The 22990-nt window shown below is 43.7% G+C and overlaps 1 protein-coding gene across 1 annotated transcript in view; it reads right to left on the bottom strand.

Moving 5' to 3' along the window:
• Positions 1-22792, bottom strand: part of EVA1C (eva-1 homolog C (C. elegans)) — a 41195-nt gene extending 18403 nt beyond the window's left edge. The window contains exons 1-3 of the mRNA XM_014938269.1: positions 22313-22792; positions 5860-6056; positions 2309-2432 (exon numbers count right to left, since the gene is read on the bottom strand). Of these exons, the coding sequence (XP_014793755.1) occupies positions 2309-2432; positions 5860-6056; positions 22313-22442 (451 nt within the window). The 5' untranslated portion in view covers positions 22443-22792. The remainder of the gene's footprint in view (positions 1-2308; positions 2433-5859; positions 6057-22312) is intronic.
• Positions 22793-22990: the final 198 nt, after the last annotated feature.

The raw sequence follows: 22990 nt of genomic DNA on the forward strand, positions 1-22990 counted from the left end.
GCAGCCGCTCTGCTTGCAGCATTTTACCTCTCAAGTCTTGCTGGTCTAGGTAGGGTGGCAAACCTTTTTCGTGCAGATAAGGCCAGGGAGAAGAGTTTATTCTGCTCCACTTCTTTTGTCTTTCAAAAATGTGAAAACAGGAAAAGGAGGTTCCTGAGCTGAGCAGGAGAAAAGGGAAACCTTATTGTTACTGAGTGGTATCCCAGTGAGTGGAGTGTGGGTGTTGGTGCTAGGGGAACTGGAGAGAGAAAAAACTATCTATTCAATAAAGAAAACTTCATTGTTCCATTTAGAACAAATAAAAAATGGGTTAATATTCTTGGTGATAGTCCAGTTTCTTCCATTTGAGCTCATCAGCAGTCACAAGTTTAAGTCTAAAAAAGAGTTATTTTTAAAAGTACTTGACCTGCTGCTGATTGTTACTTCTGCAGAAGCACCTGCCATACCCATACACCCACAAGGATCATGCCAAAAAAACAGGGGCTCTGACCCAAGGGCTAAAGCGGGGCTCTGTGTCTGTATGGGTGTGCTCTGTGGCTGCTGGAAAGGCTGGACAGACAACAGGAAAAAAACCTGCAAATGGTCTAAGACAAAGGTAAGAACACAAGAGAGACCTCTGCAGAGATACAGCAACAGAGGAAAAGAAAGCATTTCTAAATAGATGAAAAACTAAGGGAGTCAGGTAATTGCTTAAGTGCCCACTTGAAGGCAAGGAGATTGTAAAATATACTTAAAGTTACACTCAAGTGATTTCCTCAGTAAGGGAGTTTTCCACAGCCAAGCATAACAATATTGGTATCTTACCTACAAATATAAATTTCCTGTCACATGAAATCACATAATTTACACTGAAATTGGACTATTCCTCAGTTCTAAAGGCAGCACTTGCTGCTAAATAAGCTTTTCACCAGCTTTTGCAAAATCCAGATTACAGAGAATATTATACATTCAAAGTAGCTCATTTCCAGTGGGAAAAATACTAAGCAGCTTATAAAAGTAACAGACAGGATCCCAATTCACTTTTGTTTGCTAAATAGATTTTGAGTGACACAGACACAGCTATGATCTTCATTTACTATTAATAATGCAGTAATTGTAATATGAAAAAAAAAAAATCTGTAAACTATAAGATAACAATAGAATCATAGGATGTGTTGGGTTGGAAGAGACCTTTAAAAGTCATCTACTCCAACCCCCTGCAGAAAGCAGGGACATCTTTAACTAGATGCTCAGAGCCTCATCAAGCCTGACATAATTAAACAGATCATAAAAATGTTAAATTTCAGACTTTTATTTCCCCCCTGATGATTCTCGCAGTAAATCTTTCTGGGAGTTCTTGTGCTAATGCTTTGCCAAAGGTAACACCTTCCTACTCCATTCCCATATCTTTGCTCTGACTTCAATACTTTCCCCTTCAGTTCTCTTGCCACCCCTGTTCCTATTCTACCAATGATGTCTATGCTCTGATTAAAGAAAATCTCTTTTGTGCTTTCTCCTTTAGTTGTGGGATGGTATTTCTGAGTTGGCTGGTAAACCTACCCATAAATCATCATTCAACTATTTTCTTTGGGATCCATTTCAGCCACACTGGGGATTTGCTGCCAAAAAAAGCTGAGCCCCCGGGCTACTGGGGTTTGTTCTCATATACAAGAGCAACAAGAAAAACAATTAAAAAACAGCAATAAATGAAACATCATGAGGATTGTCTTAATCTTTCTTACACATTTCTCATGTTTATAAAGTGCATTCTCTTTGAGGCAGGATTTGTCCCTTTACGTATCAGTCAATTATCTGCACAGAACACAGGTGATTCTGCAACAAAATTCTGTAATAAAGTTAGCCATGCACGTGTACCCTCCAGCCATTATTCTATAAATGGGAGGTAGTAACAGAGGATCTTTGAAAGCTTTGGTCCTACCTCCTTAAGCATTTTTGCATATTCCTTATTATGATATCTTTTTCATCATTTGGATCCTTAGCCCAACCATCTGGTTTTGCTGTTCAGCTCTATCTTTCTATTATCATTGCCATCTCTTCAGAAACAATTTCCAAAACATTTTTCCTTTCTAGTCTGATGTCTGACAATCTGACTTTGCCAAACTACACTGGCCATTAAATTGGCAGCAAGCACACTGAAGTTGTAAACACAATGGAGAGCTAAGGTAAAGCAGAAAAAACACAATTTGCTATTAATTAAGAGTCTCAAAACTTCACATGGATTTATGCAAAGCCTTGTGCAGCAGCATTTTAACCAAAACAAACAACAAAACACACACAAAACCACATTTGCCTGATGTGGATTACTTACTAGGTTTGCATTTAAAGGAGACAAGGAGGAATTTAGTGGTCCCTGGACACAGATCAGGTCCAAAAACCCGACTATTGACAAGGAGCTGGCAGGATCTCAGGTTTTGGCATTCATCCAGCACTTTCTAGAACAACGGGCAAAAAGGATAGGCTTGAAAACAAGGTATGAAGGTATACAGCAATGAGAATACTTAGTTGTACTTTGTTCTATACAGCAGAAAAACCATTCCTTCCCAACTTTTTGGCTATGACCATGTAAGAAACATCTGTATCACTGGATTTCAGCCACATCTCTACTGGACTTTGAGTCACGGCCAAGTTTATGGGAACACATTCATCACAGTGATGCCCAAGACAATTTAAGATGTCACAATTTGCTGTTGTTTGTCACTTTTCCTTCTGCCCACAGCCAATTGGCCAGATCTTGCTGTGTGCCACCACAGCCTCCATGGTGCTTGGGACTCTGCACAGAACCCAGAGCAAGTGGGAACACCCTCAGCCCCCAGACCCTTCACTGAGGTGCCTCAGGAACTCACACACTCCTGATAGTATTTATGGGACTGTAATGTCCAGGTGAAACATGGCAACTCAAAAAGATGTCTTTTTAACCATTTCATCCCAATCTGCTTAAGTTTACCTTATAATGATAAGTACCTCCACTTGAAAGAGTTTTAACTAATGACTTGGTGTCCTTCATGATGCTTAAGCACGCTCATAGCTTTAAGCCACATGTAGGACCTCCAGCTTAAGGGGCACATACTTTTGGCTTGCACTTACAAACATTATGAGGTATTTACTTGACTTGCCACTTGAACAGATTTCAGAATTGGTTTCATCGGATAGCACAGATGTGCCTGTCTATCCTAAGCCTGCTTGTCTTTATTTTTTTTAATGGTGTTCTAAGGCTATATCTACCCCAGATTTTTTTTGGCCGAGTCATACACCATTGGTTCTTACTGTGCTGCTTCGCTGGGAGTGGCAACAGAGGAGGACAATAAAAAGGTCAGCAGTGTTCAACACAGAGGGTCGCGTGGACCCTCTCCAAGTCCAGCAAAAGGACTGAATACTTCTATTGCTCACATTAGCCTTCCCACTTCATCAGTGGTTTGGGAGGTGTAGCTAGAGAAAATACAAAGACATCGCCCAAGATAACTCTGGTTCCAGTTTTTAACACAGTCACAAGAAAGCACCTAAAAAATGTAGGTGTTTAAATGCAGCAGTATACTTATGAAATTGCTATTCACCTTCAAGGCCCAGTTTAGAGAGGGCTTTCTATACGTCACTTCTGAATAGTTTTTATTGTTGTGCCCAGGACTCTTGATGTTTAAAACCACAGCAGACTGTGATAAGGAGGGCATTGTCTTCGGGTCACCCCACTCTTAACAGGAGTAACTGTAAGATACCATTTTCTGGTAAATTTAGGTAATCTCGTAAAATCTATGGGAATTTTTGCCTTGTTTCTCATCAGAAGGGGTCTCAGTCATACCAAGAGGCCAAATCAGAAATTTAGCACCGTGACAGCACAAGCTGCACACTTGTTTCCAGGCTGAGAGAGTTGGCAGTGGCTGAATCTCTCCTGTCATCCCTGGAAGCCATCCCTCCTAAGCAGGAATGATATACATGGGCAGCACATTGCAGTGATCTGTAACACTTTTGCCTTTTTGTTCCCGTTGGTAGAAGACGAGGACTTGCATCCAACACTTTTTGAGCACTAAGTGTGCTCTAAAGAGTTTAAAAGAGAAGGAAAAGCACAGCAGGCTTAATTTTGTCAGTCAATTCAGCTTTTACGGAGTTGGAAGCCAAACAAGTAACTCCTCCTTAATTGGGATTGCTCTGGAACAGGCCAGTGAAATAGAATTACATCTTCAGCATGTGGAGAGAGCTGTACCCTACTGAGTCACCTTCTGTTTGCACCTGAGCTGAATCATCTCCTGTGCATCTGTTTGTATTTTCTCCTACTTAACGCAAACAGCAGTCACATTTTCTATCATGTTGCTGTGCAAAAACACACAACCACAAAAGCAAACATTGATACTGGTAATGAGATAGCACTGGGCTGTTAGTATCTCAAGGCAGATCTAACTTCGCAGTGATCCTTTTAATAGGAGGTCACTGTAAAAAATGCCTGTTATGCTTCCTCCCGACTGCAGGGTAGCATCACGCCCAATTATGCAGACTGCAGATGCGGTTCCAAAGGGAAGGGGAGGAGGGATGAGATCACTGGTGCTCTTTTCTAAGAAACCAGCCTACAGGATGTGTCTCTTCTCCTTGACAGAACCGGAACTCCCTGAGATGCAGAGCATTCGTATCTCACGTTCATGGCCTCGTCAAAACGCTTTCATGCCTTTGATCAGTGGCAGTGCCTGAATGATGATGATAGTTTACACAACAGTTATCCCATGCTGTGTTTATTATATTCAAGGGGAAAAACTGCCCATGGAGACATCACAAGCCCAAAATAATCATTGGTGTCGCTTCACTGTGGTCAGTAAAATGACATCAAGGATGCATCTGGCTTACTGTTTTTGGTGGAGAGATGTACTTTCACATGGCCCATAGGTCATGTCTGGAATGTCTTTTAGAAGTTGCAGTACAGCATGGGTAAGCCACACTTATAAAACGGCCCTAATAACGTTTCTGGAGAGAGGATATTACTGCCAAACCACTCCATAAAACTCTTCAACTCACTAGTGGTGGGAACAGACATTCCCTGTTGTCAAGAAGAAAAGTGTTGGCTGCAAGCACAAATGTTGCAAGCTTCACCAAAGTTTCTGTAACGCATTTACAACAGCTTCACCAACAGAACATGTTCAGATTCCACTGACTGCTCATTTTTGCAATGATTTACTGAATTTGGCCAAACACTGGGCATTTTCACTATGATGAAACGAGCCTTTGACAGCACTGCAAGTCAAACCTTCTAACCCTTGTTACAAAAGTCTACACAGCAGAAAGTAATTTATGAAGTATAAATCATTTCAAGCTATACTTAAGCGGCCCCAGCAAACAAACCATAGGATATTACTGATACAAATCATGTATTCACAGCAATGCAGATATCTGCAGAAGCGCTTAGGATCTGCTGTTTAGCTGTCATGGTGTCTTTTCAATGACTGAAGATAGGCATGGAACAAGCCAAACACCGAGCATAATGTCAACTTATTAATTGTACTTGTAACCCATCTCTGTCCAATGTTTGCATCCTCTACTGGGGACAAGGAGGGCCTGTGTGATGGATTAAAACTGGTCTACTCAGTCATGACCAGTCTTTGATCAGAAGGTACTTGATTATTTTGGGGAACTTTGAGAACAGGGTTTCCAAAGCAAGGCTCACCAAACAGAAGGCAATCTCAAAGCTTTCACAATCCTATGGTAATATCCTGCAGGCCAGACAAATCCTTTCAATTGTAATACTTTTGATGGTAAACTGACATAGACACCATGTCATTTCATTCAAGATGGTGAACACTTGCTGTTTTCACACAGCATAGCCCACCACATGGAGACCGTCAAAACATTCTGTGCATTAAGAGCCTTTACAACGTGCGATACCTGCAAAGAGGTGGGTGCCACACAGTTTATGGGTTCTGTCATCCTGGTTTCAGGCTCCTGAGTACCACACATGTGGTAGTCTTGCCCGTAAAATGCTGACTGAACACTTATTGTCGAATGCCGAGGACAGTGCAGACTCAAATGTTCCCCATCGCAGGCATAGGCAGTATGATTTTGCAGGAGTTTGGTTAGGTAACCTAGAAAATATTCAGCTCTGTTACAACTAGTACAGGAAATGACAAGTTCATTAGATAATAAGAAAACCACAATCAGTCTCTGGAAAGGGCATTGTAGTCAAGGTTATACATATGGCCCGCTGCCACACCACATGGTTCTGTGAATGGGTCAACCTCTGCATGCTAGTAGAGCTCAGGTCTGGCAAACAAGAGGTCGCGTGGCAGTGAGTCAGAGCCCTACCAGCACCCCACCGGCGGCACTGGGCAGGAGATGTCATTCCACAGACAATAAATGGACTCAGCCCCTTGCCAGTTGTCGTTGCTAACAATCCCCCAGTGCGTTCGCAAGTTGGAGGGGCTATTACTTGCGGGTTTCGTGGGCATTCTAGCTGGCCAAGGTACTTCTTACACCTCATCTCAAACTGATGCTGGTCTCCTAGGCAGTCATGCTTCCTACAAGTGATAATAAAAGTGATTCTCTCCATATCACTGAATCAGATGAGAGGACAACTGAGGAAAGGTGGTCCAGAAGTGCTGGTCATACATGCTGGACAGAAACATGGAAGTAAGATACACAGAATTTTGTATTTGCTAGAAATACAGGAGAGGGAGAGGTAGGGTCTGTATGCAGCTATCCACCTACACCATCTTCTGATAAGTCTTCTTTGCATCTTCTGATAAGTCAGTCCATGAGCAGCAGAGCTAATGACAGCTGTTTTTCTGATTTGTATTTCATTATCTCTTTAGCCAAGATTTCTGTTATCACCACAAATGTTTATAAATTTAACCTCTTACTGCCCTTCTCTTTGCTCTGCAGAATGCGCTAATGAAAATGTGCAGGCTGCTACCTTTGACTATTACGAATTAGCCATTGTGATGGGAAACTATTGAGGGTAATTAAATTCACAGAATCACAGAATCTTCTAGGTTGGAAGGGACCTTAAAGATCATCTTGTCCAACCGTCAACCTAACTGACAAATTCAAAGACTTTCCTTTGCTATTTCTACCTGTCACACTTGATTGAAATACATCTTTAAGCAGAAAAGGCTAGTGGGTGAAGGGAAAGAACAGATGTGAGGAACAGGAGAAATAAAGGATGAAATACCAGTCTACAAATGAAGCAATATCATTCCTTATCCCCCACCCATAAACACATGGAACTTAGACCCAAAACCACTTCTTTGATTTTTATTACACAAGTTTTATGACAACCCAATATATTACAATCAAAGCAAATGTGTTTTGTAATTCTTCCACTATTAGCCAAACTTTATATTAATGCGCATACAATAACTACATTTGAATAGTTTCCTTTTTCTTATACATGCACTAAATTCCATGTAAGTCTCTCTAAATGCCCAACTTCCAGAACACCAAGTTCATCCACATTCAAGTAAAGGAAACCAAATAAAATGCTCCAAGCCCCACATCGTAAGCAATGAGAAAGCACTAGGAGCTCCCACTGTTTAATCTGAGAAAAGATTTGTAGAGGTTTTAAAACTGAGACCATGATTACATACTATCGTGGTTTAAGCCCCACCGGCAGCTAGAACCACACAGCCACTCGCTCACTCTCCTCAGATAGGATGGGGGAGACAATCAGAAGACTAAAAGTTAGGAAAACTCATGGGTCGAGACAAAGACAGTTTAATAAGTAAAGCAAAAGCTGTGCACACAAGCAAAGCAAAATAAGGAATTCATTCCCTGCTTCCCACGGGCAGGCAGGTGTTCAGCCATCTCCAGGAAAGCAGGGCTCCATCACATATAATGGTTACTTGGGAACACAAACGCCATCACTCCGAATGCCCCCCCTTCCTTCTTCTGCCCCCAGCTTTATGTACTGAACACAATGTCATATGACATGGAATAGCCCTTTGGTCAGCTGGGGTCAGATGTCCCAACTTCTTGTGCCCCCTTCCTCACTCCACTGGCTGGTAGGGTGGTGTGAGGACCAGAAAAGGCCTTGATTGCCTGGCAGCAACTGAACCCACCAGTGTGCTATCCGACTAGTCCCACCCCAAATCTGAAACATAGCATTACACCGGCTGCTAGCAAAAAAAACCAGTTAACTCCATCCCAGCTGAAACCGTGGTGCATGTGTATCTTTTTAATTTCAAAAATTACAATGTTCCTATCTTTGCCTCTTTTCCAAACATATAATTGGTCTAATTAAAGACAAAAGCCAGTATCTTCTCCTCAGAAGCCTTGCTTACCCCATTGTGGTGACAGTAACGTTATTAGTGTTAAGTATAATGGAGAAAAAAACCCCAAACCATATTTTCTTGGTTTGGTGGCTGAATCAGAACTAGAATGACACATCTTCTGTATCACTAAAACAAAAATTAGTTTTCTCAAAGAAAATATTGAACAAGAGTTTGCTCATGCCATGTAATTTTCACACCTTTTGCTCTTTTTAAACCTTTCACCAAGCAATTTATAAAAGGATTTTAGTAGAAATTTTAAGTATTCCAAGTAAATGATATGAAAATAAAATATTTCAGTTCTCTGGCACCTTTTGCATCGCCAGCTGTGTAACTGGGTAGGAAAATTCAGCTTCCCTATCAGTTACTAAGTCTGGAGAAAGGAGAAGCCTGGTCTGCTATTGTCTTTGCTGTTCCTCATCTAGGGCCCAAGAGAGGACAGGAATCGGCTAGATGCACCTTTCAGTGCAGTGAAGATGTAGGTGAGTTCCTCCACTCATTGAACTCAGTCTGAGCACTGGCAGTAAAATCAGGATAGAAAGAATTTCATGCCCTGTATTTGCACTCTAGATCTCAAGGAGACCAGCCCAGCAGAAATCCCCACGGCTTCTCACAGGTTAAGGAAAAAAAAAAAAACACACACAAAAAACCAATCCTCCAAACCAAATCTATCCCCTACATTTTCTGTGTAATTGAGATCACAAATAACTGAGCTTTCCTGTCAGAGCCACTCCTCTGTCAGCCTGCTCCTGAAAGGTGCTGAGGATTGTCAGGAAAATGGGCTGAATGCCCAACTGCACCCAAGCCACTTTGCCACGGTCTGCTACTGTAAAGGGGCCTCGGTTGGCATTTACTGCTGCTGAATGCCTTTGACATTGCCATCATAGCATAAAGGGCCACAGTGTAAAAGAGCGTTCAGCCCAACGCGAGTTGTGGGCACTCAACACCTTGAAAGATTTAGCCAGATATTTGCAATCATTTCAATTCTTCAGGTTTTAAGTTACTTGGAGCCAAGAGTGCTGTATACAAAACAGCCCAGTATTCCCTAAAGAATATCAGCTATGTTGTGATTTGGATGAGTTCCCTGGCATCTTAACTGCTACTTTGATCCTGCAAATTCCTAATCCAGTATCTAAGCACCTTTCTCCAACAATTGTAACTATTCAATCCTTTAAAAAAATGCCTTTCTGCAAAACCTGCTCCAATCCTTTATAAGCAATACAGTTCACTTGTAAAAATAGTGTTACATGGACTGGTGAAAATAAGACATCATGTTCTCTGGCCTTCCAAGCGGCATTTAAAGGGACTCTGCTGTTATTAAAATCCTTGTGTATTTGCACACAATAAAGGATAAAAATAGTAATGGAAATTGGCTGAAACCTAATGTTCTCTGATAAGAGAAGTGGTGACGTACTAGTATCTAAATTGCTCGTCTCACATGGCAGACCACGTACACCGGCATTTTTTATTACTATACGCACAGACTATGTAGACACAGGTGGTCAAGCCCTTAGCAAAGAGTGGTGCCGACCGGGCAGCTCACAGCCCACGCTGAGAAAGAATTCCCACTTGGAAAGGTCACAATTTCCTCTTGCTCTTCCCTGAAAAACTCCAGCTTCTTTCCTTTTCTCATGCTGGCCCACTTCCACATAACGGCAAGCTGCCTGCTCTGTGCCCACCCAAAGGACGGGGCTCGGCCAGGGAATAAAGTTTTCTTAGCAGCTGCCACCTCTCACCTCAGCCCTGGAGTGGTGCTTGCACCAGGAGGGAACAGCTTCACAGAGTCACAGAATGATTTGGGGACCTTAAAGATCATCGAGTTCCAACCCCCCTGCCATGGGCAGGGACACCTCCCACTAGACCAGGTTGCTCAAAGGCCCATCCAACCTGGCCTTGAACACCTCCAGGGGCATCCTGGAAGCATGGGGCATCCACAGCTTCTCTGGGCAACCTGTTCCAGTGTCTCACCACCCTCACAGCAAAGAATTTCTTGCTAATAGCTAATCTGATTTAGATTAGCCATCGATCATTTTAAGACTGTTATCTCTTGTCCTATCATTACACTCCCTGATGAAGAGTCCCTCCCCACCTCTCCTGTAGGTCCCCTTTAGGTACTGGGAGAGACTACAAGGTCTTCCCAGAGCCTTCTGTTCTCCAAGCTGAACAACCCCAGCTCTCTCAGCCTGTTCTCACAGGAGAGGTGCTCCAGCCCTCTGAGCATTTTTGTGGCCCTCCTCTGGACTCACTTACTACAGGTCCATGTCCTTCCTACACAGAGCAGTTGTTTTCCCTCATTTCCTGGGCAGCGTGGCCTTGTAGTCACCCTGGTAGAAAGCTTCATTTTCTTGAGACCATGAGTATCCCTATACTGTTTACCAAATTCTGTACAGAAACACACTTCCCTCGAGGCAGCAAGTTTAGCCGGATGACAATGTAAGGTTAGGGAAAAAATACGTTCTTATCTCCACAATTAATAGCAGCCGTGATTATCAGGAGAGAGGGCATTGTAACAGTTGAATGGGTCTGTCAGTCTTTCTGAGGCGTGCTTCCTTTCCTGCATTTCTCTCAACTGGCGCAGTTAAATCAGGTCATCCAAAATAGACAGCGGGGTTGTGTCACCGTCCAAAATCAGACAGCAGGATTGTGTCACTTTCAGGCACCGGCCCAGCACATCGCTCGGGCTACAGGCACTTCAGGGCCTGAATCTCCCATTTTGTATTTGTTTAATTAATCATTATCTCTTAGTTGTGAATTCTGAGAAAACTTTTTTTTTTTTTTAAAAAAATATCTAATATGGGAACTAGAGGCTGTGCCTGGACTACAACACGCCTCAAAGCCCTGGTCCCCAATGTGCCAGGGAAGTACTCGCTAGCTTCTCTCCAGCCAGCACATGAGATTCCCATCCCCTGGAAATCAGGAGACAGGGAGGCCTGGAGCACAACCACAGCTCACCCCAGCGTGGATGGAGTCAGGTCATGGCTGTGTGCACACCTGGACTGGGAAACTGGAAGACTAGTGAGTTATGGGGTTTCTTACCCTGAGCAAACAGAATCTTAAGCAGAGCCTATAAAACACCTTAGATGACTTAATGTTTTGAACCTAACATTGGGTTTTTTCTCTTTGTTTTCTGGGTTGTTGGGTGATGGAGGGGGAGGTGGTGTTCAGCTACAGCAGTCACTTTTTCAAACATTATTCTAAAATGAGGAGGACTATGGATTTTCTCTTTTTTCACTCTTCTTTAAAACAGTATGAAACTTTATTAAAGAAAATGCCAGCTACTGTGAGAATTGGTTAAATTAGAAAAACTTGTCAATTCTGCAGTGTCCCAATAACATCTCTACGCCTCTGTGTGAAAGCCCCACTAGGAGCTTTCCCATTTATCCAAGACACACATTCATAAGCAATGTATGAGGTGCTCTGCATACAAAATCACGTGCAAGCCGGCTACAGACTGGCTCAGGAGTTAAGCCTGAATCATACAGCAATAAACAGATCCCATTGATTTGAAGGCCAGAAGGTATCATCCCATCCAAGTGTCTGCATAACCCAGACTACTCTCTCATTGTAACTTTCTACTGAGACTCAAAACATCAATGCAATATCCAAGCGTAATCCTTTCTTCCAGAATTAGCCAAATTAGTCACAGCATCCACTGTGTTGACAAAGAACTTCAACTAAAAAAAACCATAGCACCAGAAAAACACACAAAACACTGAGGCTGAGCAGCTGAACAAAGCTTTAAGCCTTAGCGATCACTTCTTGTTGCAAAGGAGGACTGATAAACTGTAATAACAATGACTGACAAAAATAACTGGCCTAAAGGAGCAAAGGTTGTGAATAGATACCTCTGTGTGAAACAGAGCTCTTAAAAGGTTATAGTTTTTATACTCAACATTCGCAACTGGCATTATTGCTTTGAATAGCAACAATAATGGTAGTAAACAAACTGAAGGTATGCAAATAGCAGAGAGGTGTTTTGTTTTTTTCCTCTTAAAAACACTGAAAAACTGGGAACTTAGAAAGTTTCAGTTTAAAAAAATATGGTGACCAAAAAGCCTGGGAGTGGTCAGCCAAGAGATAAATATGTTACATCTCCTGCGCGTGGCACAAGACAGAAGGTACCTGGATTTGCTGGATTCATTCCTTATGGTGGAAGACACTAACACAAGGCCTTTTTTCAGTTATCAGCGTTAGAGTAAAAAAGAAATGCGTATATTTTGTCCAGCCTCACTGCACTGGCATGAACTTCACCATATGGAAGCATCAAGGAGAACAGCATTTCAAGCTGTGAGTCTAATGCCTAGCACATATTAAATGCAATCTCAGTGTTGACTGATGTAATGTCGTGTTGGCAAGCAAGCAGTTTCCAATGCAATATTTTTAGAGCTTAAAGCTGAGTAGCACACAGCCTACAAGGATTCTCAGAATCAGGCCTTCATATATAGATTTAGTAATATTAGTTCCTGTGCATCGTTCAATCTAGCTTAATTAGCACAGCAATTTGGTACCTCATTTTAAAGACATACAAATCCATTTTAGATCAAAATAGACTGAAATAGCACACATATTGTGTGCTGGGAGTCCCAGAAGGCTAATCCATTCGGTAAATCTACATCAGCTCCCGCAGTTTTATGAAGAATCGTGCCAACAGTCATTAAAAATACACAAGCAAGATTGGCAAGATTGAAGGAAGAGATCTCATGCAGTGATAACAGAATTGTTGATAAACTCAATTACAAACACCATTAGAACCATCAATCTGATATTTATTGGTATTTGGGATCCGGCAATTTTTTCCCTATTGCTTTCTGAAGGAAGCACCAGAGAGAAATTAACCTCTAAGTTTCCTCCCCCATCCCCTCTGCCATCCCCTCCACCAGTCTTTAGAGGCAGCTGCACCCCTGACCATGCTGTTCAGGGCTACTGCACAATCACCACTTTCCGGGCCAGGCTGTGTGTGTGGATGTGACAGTGCCCGTTTGGCTCTGTTCACAGAAGCAAGGATCTGCCTCTTGTCATCCACTTTAGTCTCTCACCTGGGTTGTCTGCACGGTCTGTCTGTGATAGCTCTTTTTCAGAACTACTAATCGTGATTGAGGGCAAAATGTCACCCAGGGAAGACACTGTTTCTAAAATTCACAGAATGATGCTTCTTGCCCCATCATCTTATTATTTTTCATCTAAGTGCCTTGTAAACATACTGTTTGAGTCATTCTAGCCAGACTTGGTCTTTTATCAACAAGAAATACCCTTAGGCAGAAGCATTATTTATTCTACTTACTGTTCAGAAATAAGCATATCAACTTCAGTCACATAAACATCTATACACATCTATAAACATAATACACATAAACATCTATACTTGCTTAATATACACTTTTTTGCCCAGTCACTAATTCGACTTAATTTCCCTCCATTGCTTCAGTGTTCCTTTTCCCGCTATTTCTCTCGACGCTCATACTCTTTACCAGTGACTGCAACCTTATCAACCTCATCTGTTTGCTTGTATTGCAGAAAACAGCATGAAAAGCTGTTTTGCCATGCAAGACAAGTAATTTTTGCATAATCATTGTATTTTTTATATTATCTAAACCTTTTTGACATGGGGGTTGACATTCACTTGGAAAAATTAGTGGCAATGTAGCTTCAGTGATAAGCTGCTGACCATAAAAACACCCTTTCCATTTCCAAAACTAGATGGGTTTCAGAGCATCCAAAGCTGGTTACTTTTCTTAGGATCAGACCTTGGGAGTTTGCAGTTCACCATTTCTAAAGGAGATTAAGTTTATGAGATCATGATCTCAGTCCACCTGCCATTCCCCTACTCAACTCAAGAACTTTTAAGCTGAATGCCCAGTTTCCAACCTGATGGGTACAGGACTCAAAGAAACAGAGTTCCTACAAGTTTCATGAAAATTGAACACTGAGCTGACAGGTCAAAATAAGAGCTGTCACTTCCAAATCAATCCTTTACTAATACTGAAAGTCAACTCACTACTAGAGAGCTAATCAGCCTGCTACTAATGGAACAATTTGGTTTCACTGGTCTTAATGACAGATGAAGGATTGAGCCTTCAATAAGAAAATGCTTAAGTTAAAAGTGAAAAGGCTTTTGGGATAGTATGGCAATCAAAGCAGCCATAAGTGATGAAGACCTCACTCATGTTTTCCATGAACTTCTTTATCAACATGTGCACTTTCTTAAGAAAATTGTTTCATTTGGCTTTTTCCCCCTCATAGTCATACCTCATGGATCCTAACTTGGATCATAACTCTCTTATTGAACCTAATTCTTACTGTCTGCTAAATCTGAGGGTCAAATTAAGAAAGAGCTTGATTCCCCTTAAGACAGAGAAAGGACCCAACTAATTAGCAGATAATTCAGCATGAAACCGCCTCAAACTCTAGTATGTGAACAGGGTTTATTCAGTGAGTAGCAGCACACACAAGCTGCCAAGCCATGAGCTCTTTCTAGAAAAACAAAACCAAGACATCTTGAAGAAAGTATAGACCACCTGTAACTTTTTGGTTATGCCAAATGGGCACTGTTTCTCCAGGAACCACATAACCTCTTCATACCCATGTAACTCAACTCAGACTTGCAGTTATGTGCATTAAATTTCTGCAGAGTGGCAAAATCCATTAATCCTGCACTAGCAGACCAGATGCTTATTCTCTCTCATATCCTGGCACCGCTGTTCTGTTTCCTTCAGATCTACAGTTTCATATTTCCTTGTGTCGTCTCCTAGGAGTGATGCTTATTTTCATTGTAGCCCAATGGCTTTCTAAGGAAATCAGCGAGATCCCTATGCAATTCCTTTTTCTCACCCACTTCCTCTTTTTATTTCCTTTTTCCCTCCTCATGTTAGGTAGAGGCAAACTATTACTGATCCCCAAAGATCTTGGTCTGAAGTAAACTCCATGCTACGGTCAGTTATACCTCTCTCAGCTATTCCATGAAGATACTTGTCCTGGGATTTAATATGGAACTATTATAGGAGAAAAGGAAGATTTGGTCCTTCCTATCCTGAGATGCTGACAAGAGGTACAACACTGTTAAGGGAGACTGTGAGGCTCTTTTCTGCCCTTGCCAAAAAATCCTTCTTTTGATTGCAGAGTAGCCTCTTCTAGTGCCATTAACAAGAAGTAACAAGAGAAAGGCTCAGCGGGTGGCAGATGCTTCTGGAGACAGAACGAGTGAATCATTATGCCCAAGAGACAGCAAAGTTATGATCTTCTCAAAGACTGCAAGGAGGAGAACCACAGGGACTAGAGGAAAATATTTCTTTGAGAACTTGGATTTATAAACTTGAACCTCCATGCAAACTTGAGAGGGGCAGCTCTTCATTGCCAGCTCCTCAGAAAACAAAATACAGGTTTCATTTTGCCAATAGAACTCTGACTCAAACTCTGCATATTATTTTTTTTTTTGTATTCCCATTTGTATTTGACACTCAAAAAATCAGATAGAGGTCAGAGAATTTGTCCATTCTCTGGCAGCTCACGGATCTACAGTGTTATGATGCCTTATACTACAGTGAGTCCAAGACAGAAAAGCAAAAGAACTCCACCTTACCCTCATAGTCTGATGATTTCCTTTATGACAACATTTCATGGTCCCCAACTCAGTTTTAGCCTCAAGAAACGAAAAGTCCAAAAATGCAAAATGATTCTGAAAAATTAATGTGTCTTCCCATCCAAGAATAAGCACAATGAAGAAAAATAAACAGATATTTGTGGGTTGAGACCCTCATTCAAAGCCCAGTGAAATCCTTGGGAATCCTTCCAGTGACCTCCACACGCTTTCAATCAGGTCTTATATTATGAGTGATGTTTTAAAATTAATTCTAAATTAAGAGCCAAACATCAGTGGTATTTAATTTGTTGCCAGAAGCCACACAATAGACCTTTGAAACAAAACTCCTAAAATGCATAGGAATTCAGATGAAATGACTCACCAATGCTGAACAAATAAGGCACAGCCATGTGTCCTTCTGCTCTTCAGCTCCCTTTAAGACACTATTTTCTCTGTTTAGTAACATATCAAAATATTTCAATTTTAATTGTAGATTATGGTTGGCAGATGACAGAATTCTGATAACTGGTGACTGGTCAAACAGTGCGTTCTCTGTCTGGGGCCACTTCCATCAAAATTTGAGTATTTATTTGGAACATGTCTGTAGCTCCTTTCTCTAATAAAGCTGAGACTGTCTGGAAGCTCTGTCTTACTAAGAAGGGTATCGGCAACAGACGGAATAGGGAGGCAGCAGGGAGCTAATTCCTGCTATTTATTTTGAATAAAAATAACATATGATGTGTCAGGTGCCCGCAATCTGCACAGTGAGAACAGAGTGAGTTCCTGCCCCAAAGGTGCAAGAATCTGAACAACAGACTCAAACATGTTGGTCTCTGAGTACTGGAACTCAGGAAGTCAGGTTTCCTATAGGTTTGTGTCTTCATGACTGGATTTCCCAACATCTGCTATGGGGGTAACAGCATCATACTATGCTTTAATTCACTTTGGAAGAATTTCTGGAGCAGCATCCTTTCCTGGGGATACTAGTAGGGCCTAGCTGCTTACACTCAGAAAATGTGTAGGAACTTAAGAGGACCAAAGCTTTTACTTCTCTAATAAGGATGATTAAATCTGATCAGTGGATTTAACAAAAATATTAGGCAAAATCCACATCTAAAATGGGATTTCATAAGCTACATTTCCTCAGGAAAGCAGCGAGAACTGCAGAGACAACCCTGAAACAAAACCTTGGATCTCAGCACCATGATCCAAACTAAAATCTCACTTCTCTTGTTCTGCAGAACAAATCCCAGATGCAAACCTGCTCCACTTTGGAAAACTTTAGTCTAGACTTTGAGGTTTAACTCCCTCACTGAAACGTGTTTCTAAGATGAACTGTTTGTCTTTAAACAAAGCAGCCAAAATTTGCATTTGACATTTACAAGGCAGTATCAAGAAGATGCATCATTGACATCACTCCTTTTAGCACCTCTTTAAATATCCTGGTCAAAGGACAAGCTCCACTTGCCACAGTGAGTCAACAGAACAGGCTCAAGAAAATTTATACAGGATTTTATCTGACCAACACAAAAATCAACAAAAAAACTTCTGCATCATTGTGGTTGGTCATGATTGATCCTGCCACATTATTACAAACAAAGCATTTGCTTGAAGCGTTTGTTTGCTTTCCTTTTGCCTGGGGGAATCTGGGATGGGTGACTGCCACAGAACTTAATGGAAACTTTTAATGCAGAAAGGCCACAAGATCAGATTATATTTCTTGGGTGAACTGGTTTGCTTTTTCATTAGATCCATTTGTTTTCTATTGTTGGGTCAGAAGATCAAGTCTATGGTTTTAAAGCAATGCCCAGTTCTGTCTGAACGGTTCTGGAAAAAGAAAGAAAAATTGACACCAGCGGACAAAGATTAAAAGGTTCTACCTAAGCAGCGGGCTGCTTTTTCTGTTCACATCCAGAGAGCCATTCTTCAGCCCAGTTGTGCAATCACACAGTTACTTCATTTTTGATCTTCGGTTACAGCCACGTTTCTTGAAAGCTGCCCAGAAAACCTGGCTGGGACTCAGGTAAAGAAAGGGAGATGACTGATGAAGCGAGCAAAGGAGGCCAGTTCAAGCAGAAGCCCTTAAGCTCAAAGTAGCATGGAAAAAAAAAGAGGAAGAAGTGAAAGAGTGGATGCAAAACACCTACAAGTAAATATAAAAAAAGGTGAACGGATGTTCCTCAGTGTTGCTTGTGAGAAGGAATTTGTGTCCAGGAAGATAACAGGACAGTTCACTTTTGCTACAGATGAAGAAAAAGTGGGAGAAGGAGCCAAGGGGAGAGCCCAGCACTTTCCCCATTGCCAGCAAGGAGGGCAGGGGGATGAGATGAGGGAGCAGTGACTCCTGCTGTCGGGAAGGCACATGTTCCTGAGAAACGGCCACCATCCTCAGCAAAACCAACCGTCCCTCAGCAGCAGTGGTGGCAGACAGTTGGGTTCTATAGAGGTATCTATAGAGGCATCAATAGAGGTATATAAATACTACTGGTTTAAGTTTGCAGGTCTTGCCAGCTTCTTATTTTGGCTGTTTTGGGAACCAGTCCTTGAACACAGAGGAGCGGTGAGGAGATGGCTGTCCTGTGGCCTTGAATTCTTGAAAAATGTGTCCCGCTCTACTTCTGACAGTGTCCTAGGTGCCCAGAGAATTTAGGATTTTGGCTTTCAGGAACTGGAGAATTAGCAAAATTCAGAGCAATATTCAGTCTCTTGGATTGAGACCTGATCTGAAATGTGAAAGCTGCAAGTGATCACTGAGAAAAACCACGAGGACAGAACTTTGTGAAGTAGGAATGAAATTGTGGGCATAAATATTTTGGTAAAAAAGGATTTTAGATATCTTTTGAAGAGCAGGCATGAGGCGAAGAAGATTCTCTAGCTGTATGATCAAACCAATATGCACAAAGATCTAAGGAAATAGAGACTTAATCCATGGTTATCTCGTCTTCCAAACCACCTTTCAATTTCAAATTTGGGCACACACATTGGGATTCCACTTAAAAAAATTAATTGCATAGAGGGCTGCAAACCTCAGGGCAAACTTCCACTTTCAATAACCAGTGCAATTAATAAATGTGTTCTTTGCTGCCACTAAACTGCTAGAGAAGAATAGATTATGCAGATCTCCAAGTATTTTGTGCATCAACATTACTTTACCCCAAGTATCTCCTGATATTAAAAGGAGAAACTAATTTTGCTTAGTGACACTGAGTCCTCCTCACAGAGTTTGATTTAGAACTGCTGCTAGAGTCTTGTCTCACAGCTTTTTTCTCCCTAGAAAATACCAATTCACATACCAGTTCATAAAATGTTATTGTACAGCGAAGAAATGTCTGGGGAAAAAAAAACAACAATCAACCAACAAAAAACTCACCAGTAAAAATTTTTTTCATAGTTAAAAGCTGGAGTGAGAAACATATGAAAACAAGAACCTGCAGCTCTATATCCTGTAATAGTAGTAAGTAAGAGTAATAACAACAATTACAAAGAGTAATAACAAGACCACAATGGCAACTGACCTGCAATAAACAAATGAAGATATTCTACTTGCAGCCAAAGCTGCCACCCTCTCACTCTCGGAAAGGGAGGGATAAATACTCTACTAGTTTCACTCCTTCTGTTCTGTGAAGTGATCCATAAAAAATGATCACAGTTTTCTAAATGGGGAAATAAATACAAGTCAAACATTAAAAAAAAAAAAAAAAAACCAAGACCAACCCTTCGCTATCCACATACACTGCTCCCTGCTCCCCTTTCCAAAACATCAAATAAATTCCCAAAAGGGGTCATCGTTGTTTTGTTACCAGCAAGCAGCTAGGTCTTGGGACTAACAAATGGACTCTGGGCAGGTTAGAATTGCTAGCATGATTTAATACATACATAAGGAGAACAACAAACATTTCATGTGCAGTTGTTGCAATGTGACAGCAGCCTGGAAAGTGATTATAAAACACTTTATAAAGAAAGGCAGTGGGACCTGGGAAGGGGGGGGGAATGAAGGAGAGTGGATCAGAGTTTGGGCTGCTGAAGTAGAGATCTGATGCTGGGAACACCCAGAGTGGAAAAGGCAATGACCCAAAAAAGCACACATCTGATAATCTGAGTGTGAAAGCCTGGAATCTGTGGAAAGGAGGAAAAGTTCAAGCAACTGCCCTCCCAGCTCTCTGTGCACTCCTAAATTCCCAATGCCAGGTGAAATTGCGCAGGGCACATTCCAGGTGTAGATCCTTCTGCTACGACACGGGCTGCACCTGGAAACCTACAACCTGCTGCCTGGAAGCTTTACCCTCAGAAGGACAGGGTTAGACCCGACCCTTTCCAGAAGGGTAAAAGCACAGGCAGTGGGTGAAGCAGGGGGAGCCAGCCCCCCACTCCTCATCCCTCGGGATAATCCCCCAGGAGCTGCCGGCACCTTGGCAGCTGCAGGGCGCTGCCCCTTTAAACGGGGCAGATTTGTTTTCATGTCAATTCAGCAGAGCTTATGAAAAATCAAGTCGCTGTTCCTGCTGAGGGAGAGGGAGCAAATAAGGAAATTCAGCAGCTCTTAGAGGCTCAGCTTGAAGCTGCTATCACGGAGCTGGTCGTAATTCTTCAACAGGTATTAAACAGACTGGGGATGGCACTGCAGGGCATCATCCTACATCTGACAGTTCCTGGCCCACAGCACCTACTTCTGAAGTAGCTAAAAACTACTCCTTGCCTTCTGGATACCTTTTTTTAAAAGGCTCCAGTAACATTTTGGTCTTTTCTGTCATTCTGGATTAAATATCTCTGTTAAAAGTAGAAAAGAGAATGCGAGCAGAATTTGTTCAGGCCTAGAAACTTTGCAGTCTGGCAAGAATTTGCGAATCTGATTTTCTTTTCTACATCTTATTTACTGAACTGTCTGCATGACATTTTTAATACTGATCTCTGGGGTGAGACAGAGATTTTTCCTTGGTCATTCTACCTATTCAGAAACTTCAGTGCACAATGAATACTGAGTACAGCTGTACTTCTGAAATGTATCTTGGATAACCTTATCTAAATAACTTCATTTGAAGGGTGAATGGACTTTTGTGAGAGGAACTTTCCTAGATAAACTAGAGGGATATTTTTTAACTCAGCGGCTATTTGAAAGGGAAAATTTGAACATTTATTTTATTTTCGCGTGGAGAACTACCATGTGATTCCAAAACTAACATCAACAAGCCAGCAGCTAAGCCAATAAAACACCAAAGAATGAGATAGCAAGCATTTAAAAGCCTTTTACATGCGAAAAGAATCCAATAGGAGAAACGAAGTTTATCCAAGTAGGTGATTCTGGTCTTTATATTTGGTGGTTGCTTGCTTAGAAATGTTCAGGCTTACAGAGTTGGACACAGGTAATAAAAATCACAAACTGCATATTCCTATTGCTGAGAAAATGGTTCCTCCAGAACCATCACCAGCATTTTGAACTGTATTAACACGAACTCTATTAATATGCGCCCCACCACATTTGGACTATTAATTATACACTAACTTTGTTCCGGTGCACTCGACTGGCTTTTGGAAAGTTCTGCCCTGTTCATTAAGGGTAAGGTTTGCTTTCTGCCCTAGAGGCAGTTCCTTCAGCTTGCAACTGCCAGGAATAACGCTGGGCTTAAGGTTAAATATAGCAAGGAGAGAAACCGCTCTTCCCAATAACTTCCCAACAGCAGCCAGGTGCCCCGGAGCGCAGGAAGAGTCACAGCAGTGCGGTGTGCTCTACCAGAAATAGAGGGATCGCTTCTCCTTTCTGCTGGGAAGGAGGACGCCTCTCCCCTGTTCCCGCAGTCTGGCGCAGCACCCCCGCAGCACCCCCGTCCGTGGGTTCCCGGTGACACCCGGCGCCTCTGCCCACTCCCAAGCGGCTCTCGCCATCCCCGCCCGCCCGCCCCAAAGGCTCTCCCGGCGGGGAGCGGCGCGGCGTTTGTTGGCTACCGGAGCTGAGGGACGGCTCAGGGCCCGGCTCCAAGTCTCCGGCAGAAAGTGGGAATCCTTCCAGGGACTTCCACGCACTTTTCGGTTAGGCCCTCGGCCTCGCTCACGCGTGGCTGTCCCACCGCCTCGCTGAGAAGAAACCCCACGGCTGGAGTCCTCCCGCCCCCTTCCCCACCTGGCCCCCTTGGGAAGCCCTTCTGACCCCCTCTCCCTTCCTCCCCTCCTTCACATGCTGCCGCCGCCACGGCACATCGGAATCACCCCCTCCCCGTTCCCTCGGGTGCAGGCCCGCGGCCCGCCCCCCCAGGACACGGCGTGCCGGCCGCTCGCCGGGCACTACGCAGCTCCCGGAGACGGTTCGGGCGGGGTCCGCCAAGCAGCCCCGGGGTACGGTGGGTCCCCTCCTTAGGGGGCTGGCAGTCGGCAGGGAGCGCCGCCGGACCCCCTGCCCGGCCACCTCCTGCCCCGCCGGCCGAGCCCCACGGAGCCCCTCAGCACCCCAACGCCCCCCCCCCTTTCGGGATTACCGTTAGCCGGTCCCGGCCCTCCCGCCCCGTACCTGAGAAGTCGGCCAGCGCCGCCACCTCCGCGCCGCACACGAGGATGAGGCAGGAGAAGAGGCGGAGGAGCCGCCCGGCGGACTCTACCTGTCTCCGGCGTGGGTGCTGCCCCGCGTCCCCGTCCCTCATGGTGCGGGAGAGGGCAGCTCGGGGCGGGGGGCCGGACCCGCCGCCTCACATGATGGAGCCGGCCCCCGGCTGGCGGCACGGCCAACCCCCGGCCCGCCGGGCGCCCTCCGCCGCGGGGTAGCGCCGGCTGCCCCGGGACCGGGCAGGAGGAGGAGGAGGAGGAGGGCGGAGCAGCCCTGCCCGAGGCCGAGGCCGCAGCGCAGCCGCCCCCCACCGCGGCGGGAGGAGGAGGTTGAGGTGGGGGGTGTGAGGGGGGATGTCCCGGCCGGAGCGGGGCCCCGGGAGGCGAGTGACCGCCGCCGCGGGGGTGCGGCGGGGAAGGGAAGAGACTTCTCGTCGCTGCCGCGGCTGGCACTGCCCTCAAGGCACATCGTGCGGGCCGGGCTGACTCAGAGCCGGCTGCACCTCGCCCGCCCTCCCCCGGCTCTCTCCACCCCTCTCCGGGCAGTTGGAGGTCCCGGCGCCTCCCTCTTGGCGAAGAGAGGCACGATATCGCCTTCACACCCCGGGCGGAGGGCTTCAGTTTAACTTATCCCCCCCCCCCCATT

The sequence above is a fragment of the Calidris pugnax genome, unplaced genomic scaffold, assembly GCF_001431845.1.
Source record: "Calidris pugnax isolate Ruff unplaced genomic scaffold, ASM143184v1 scaffold25, whole genome shotgun sequence".
NCBI classification, from domain to species: Eukaryota; Metazoa; Chordata; class Aves; order Charadriiformes; family Scolopacidae; genus Calidris; species Calidris pugnax.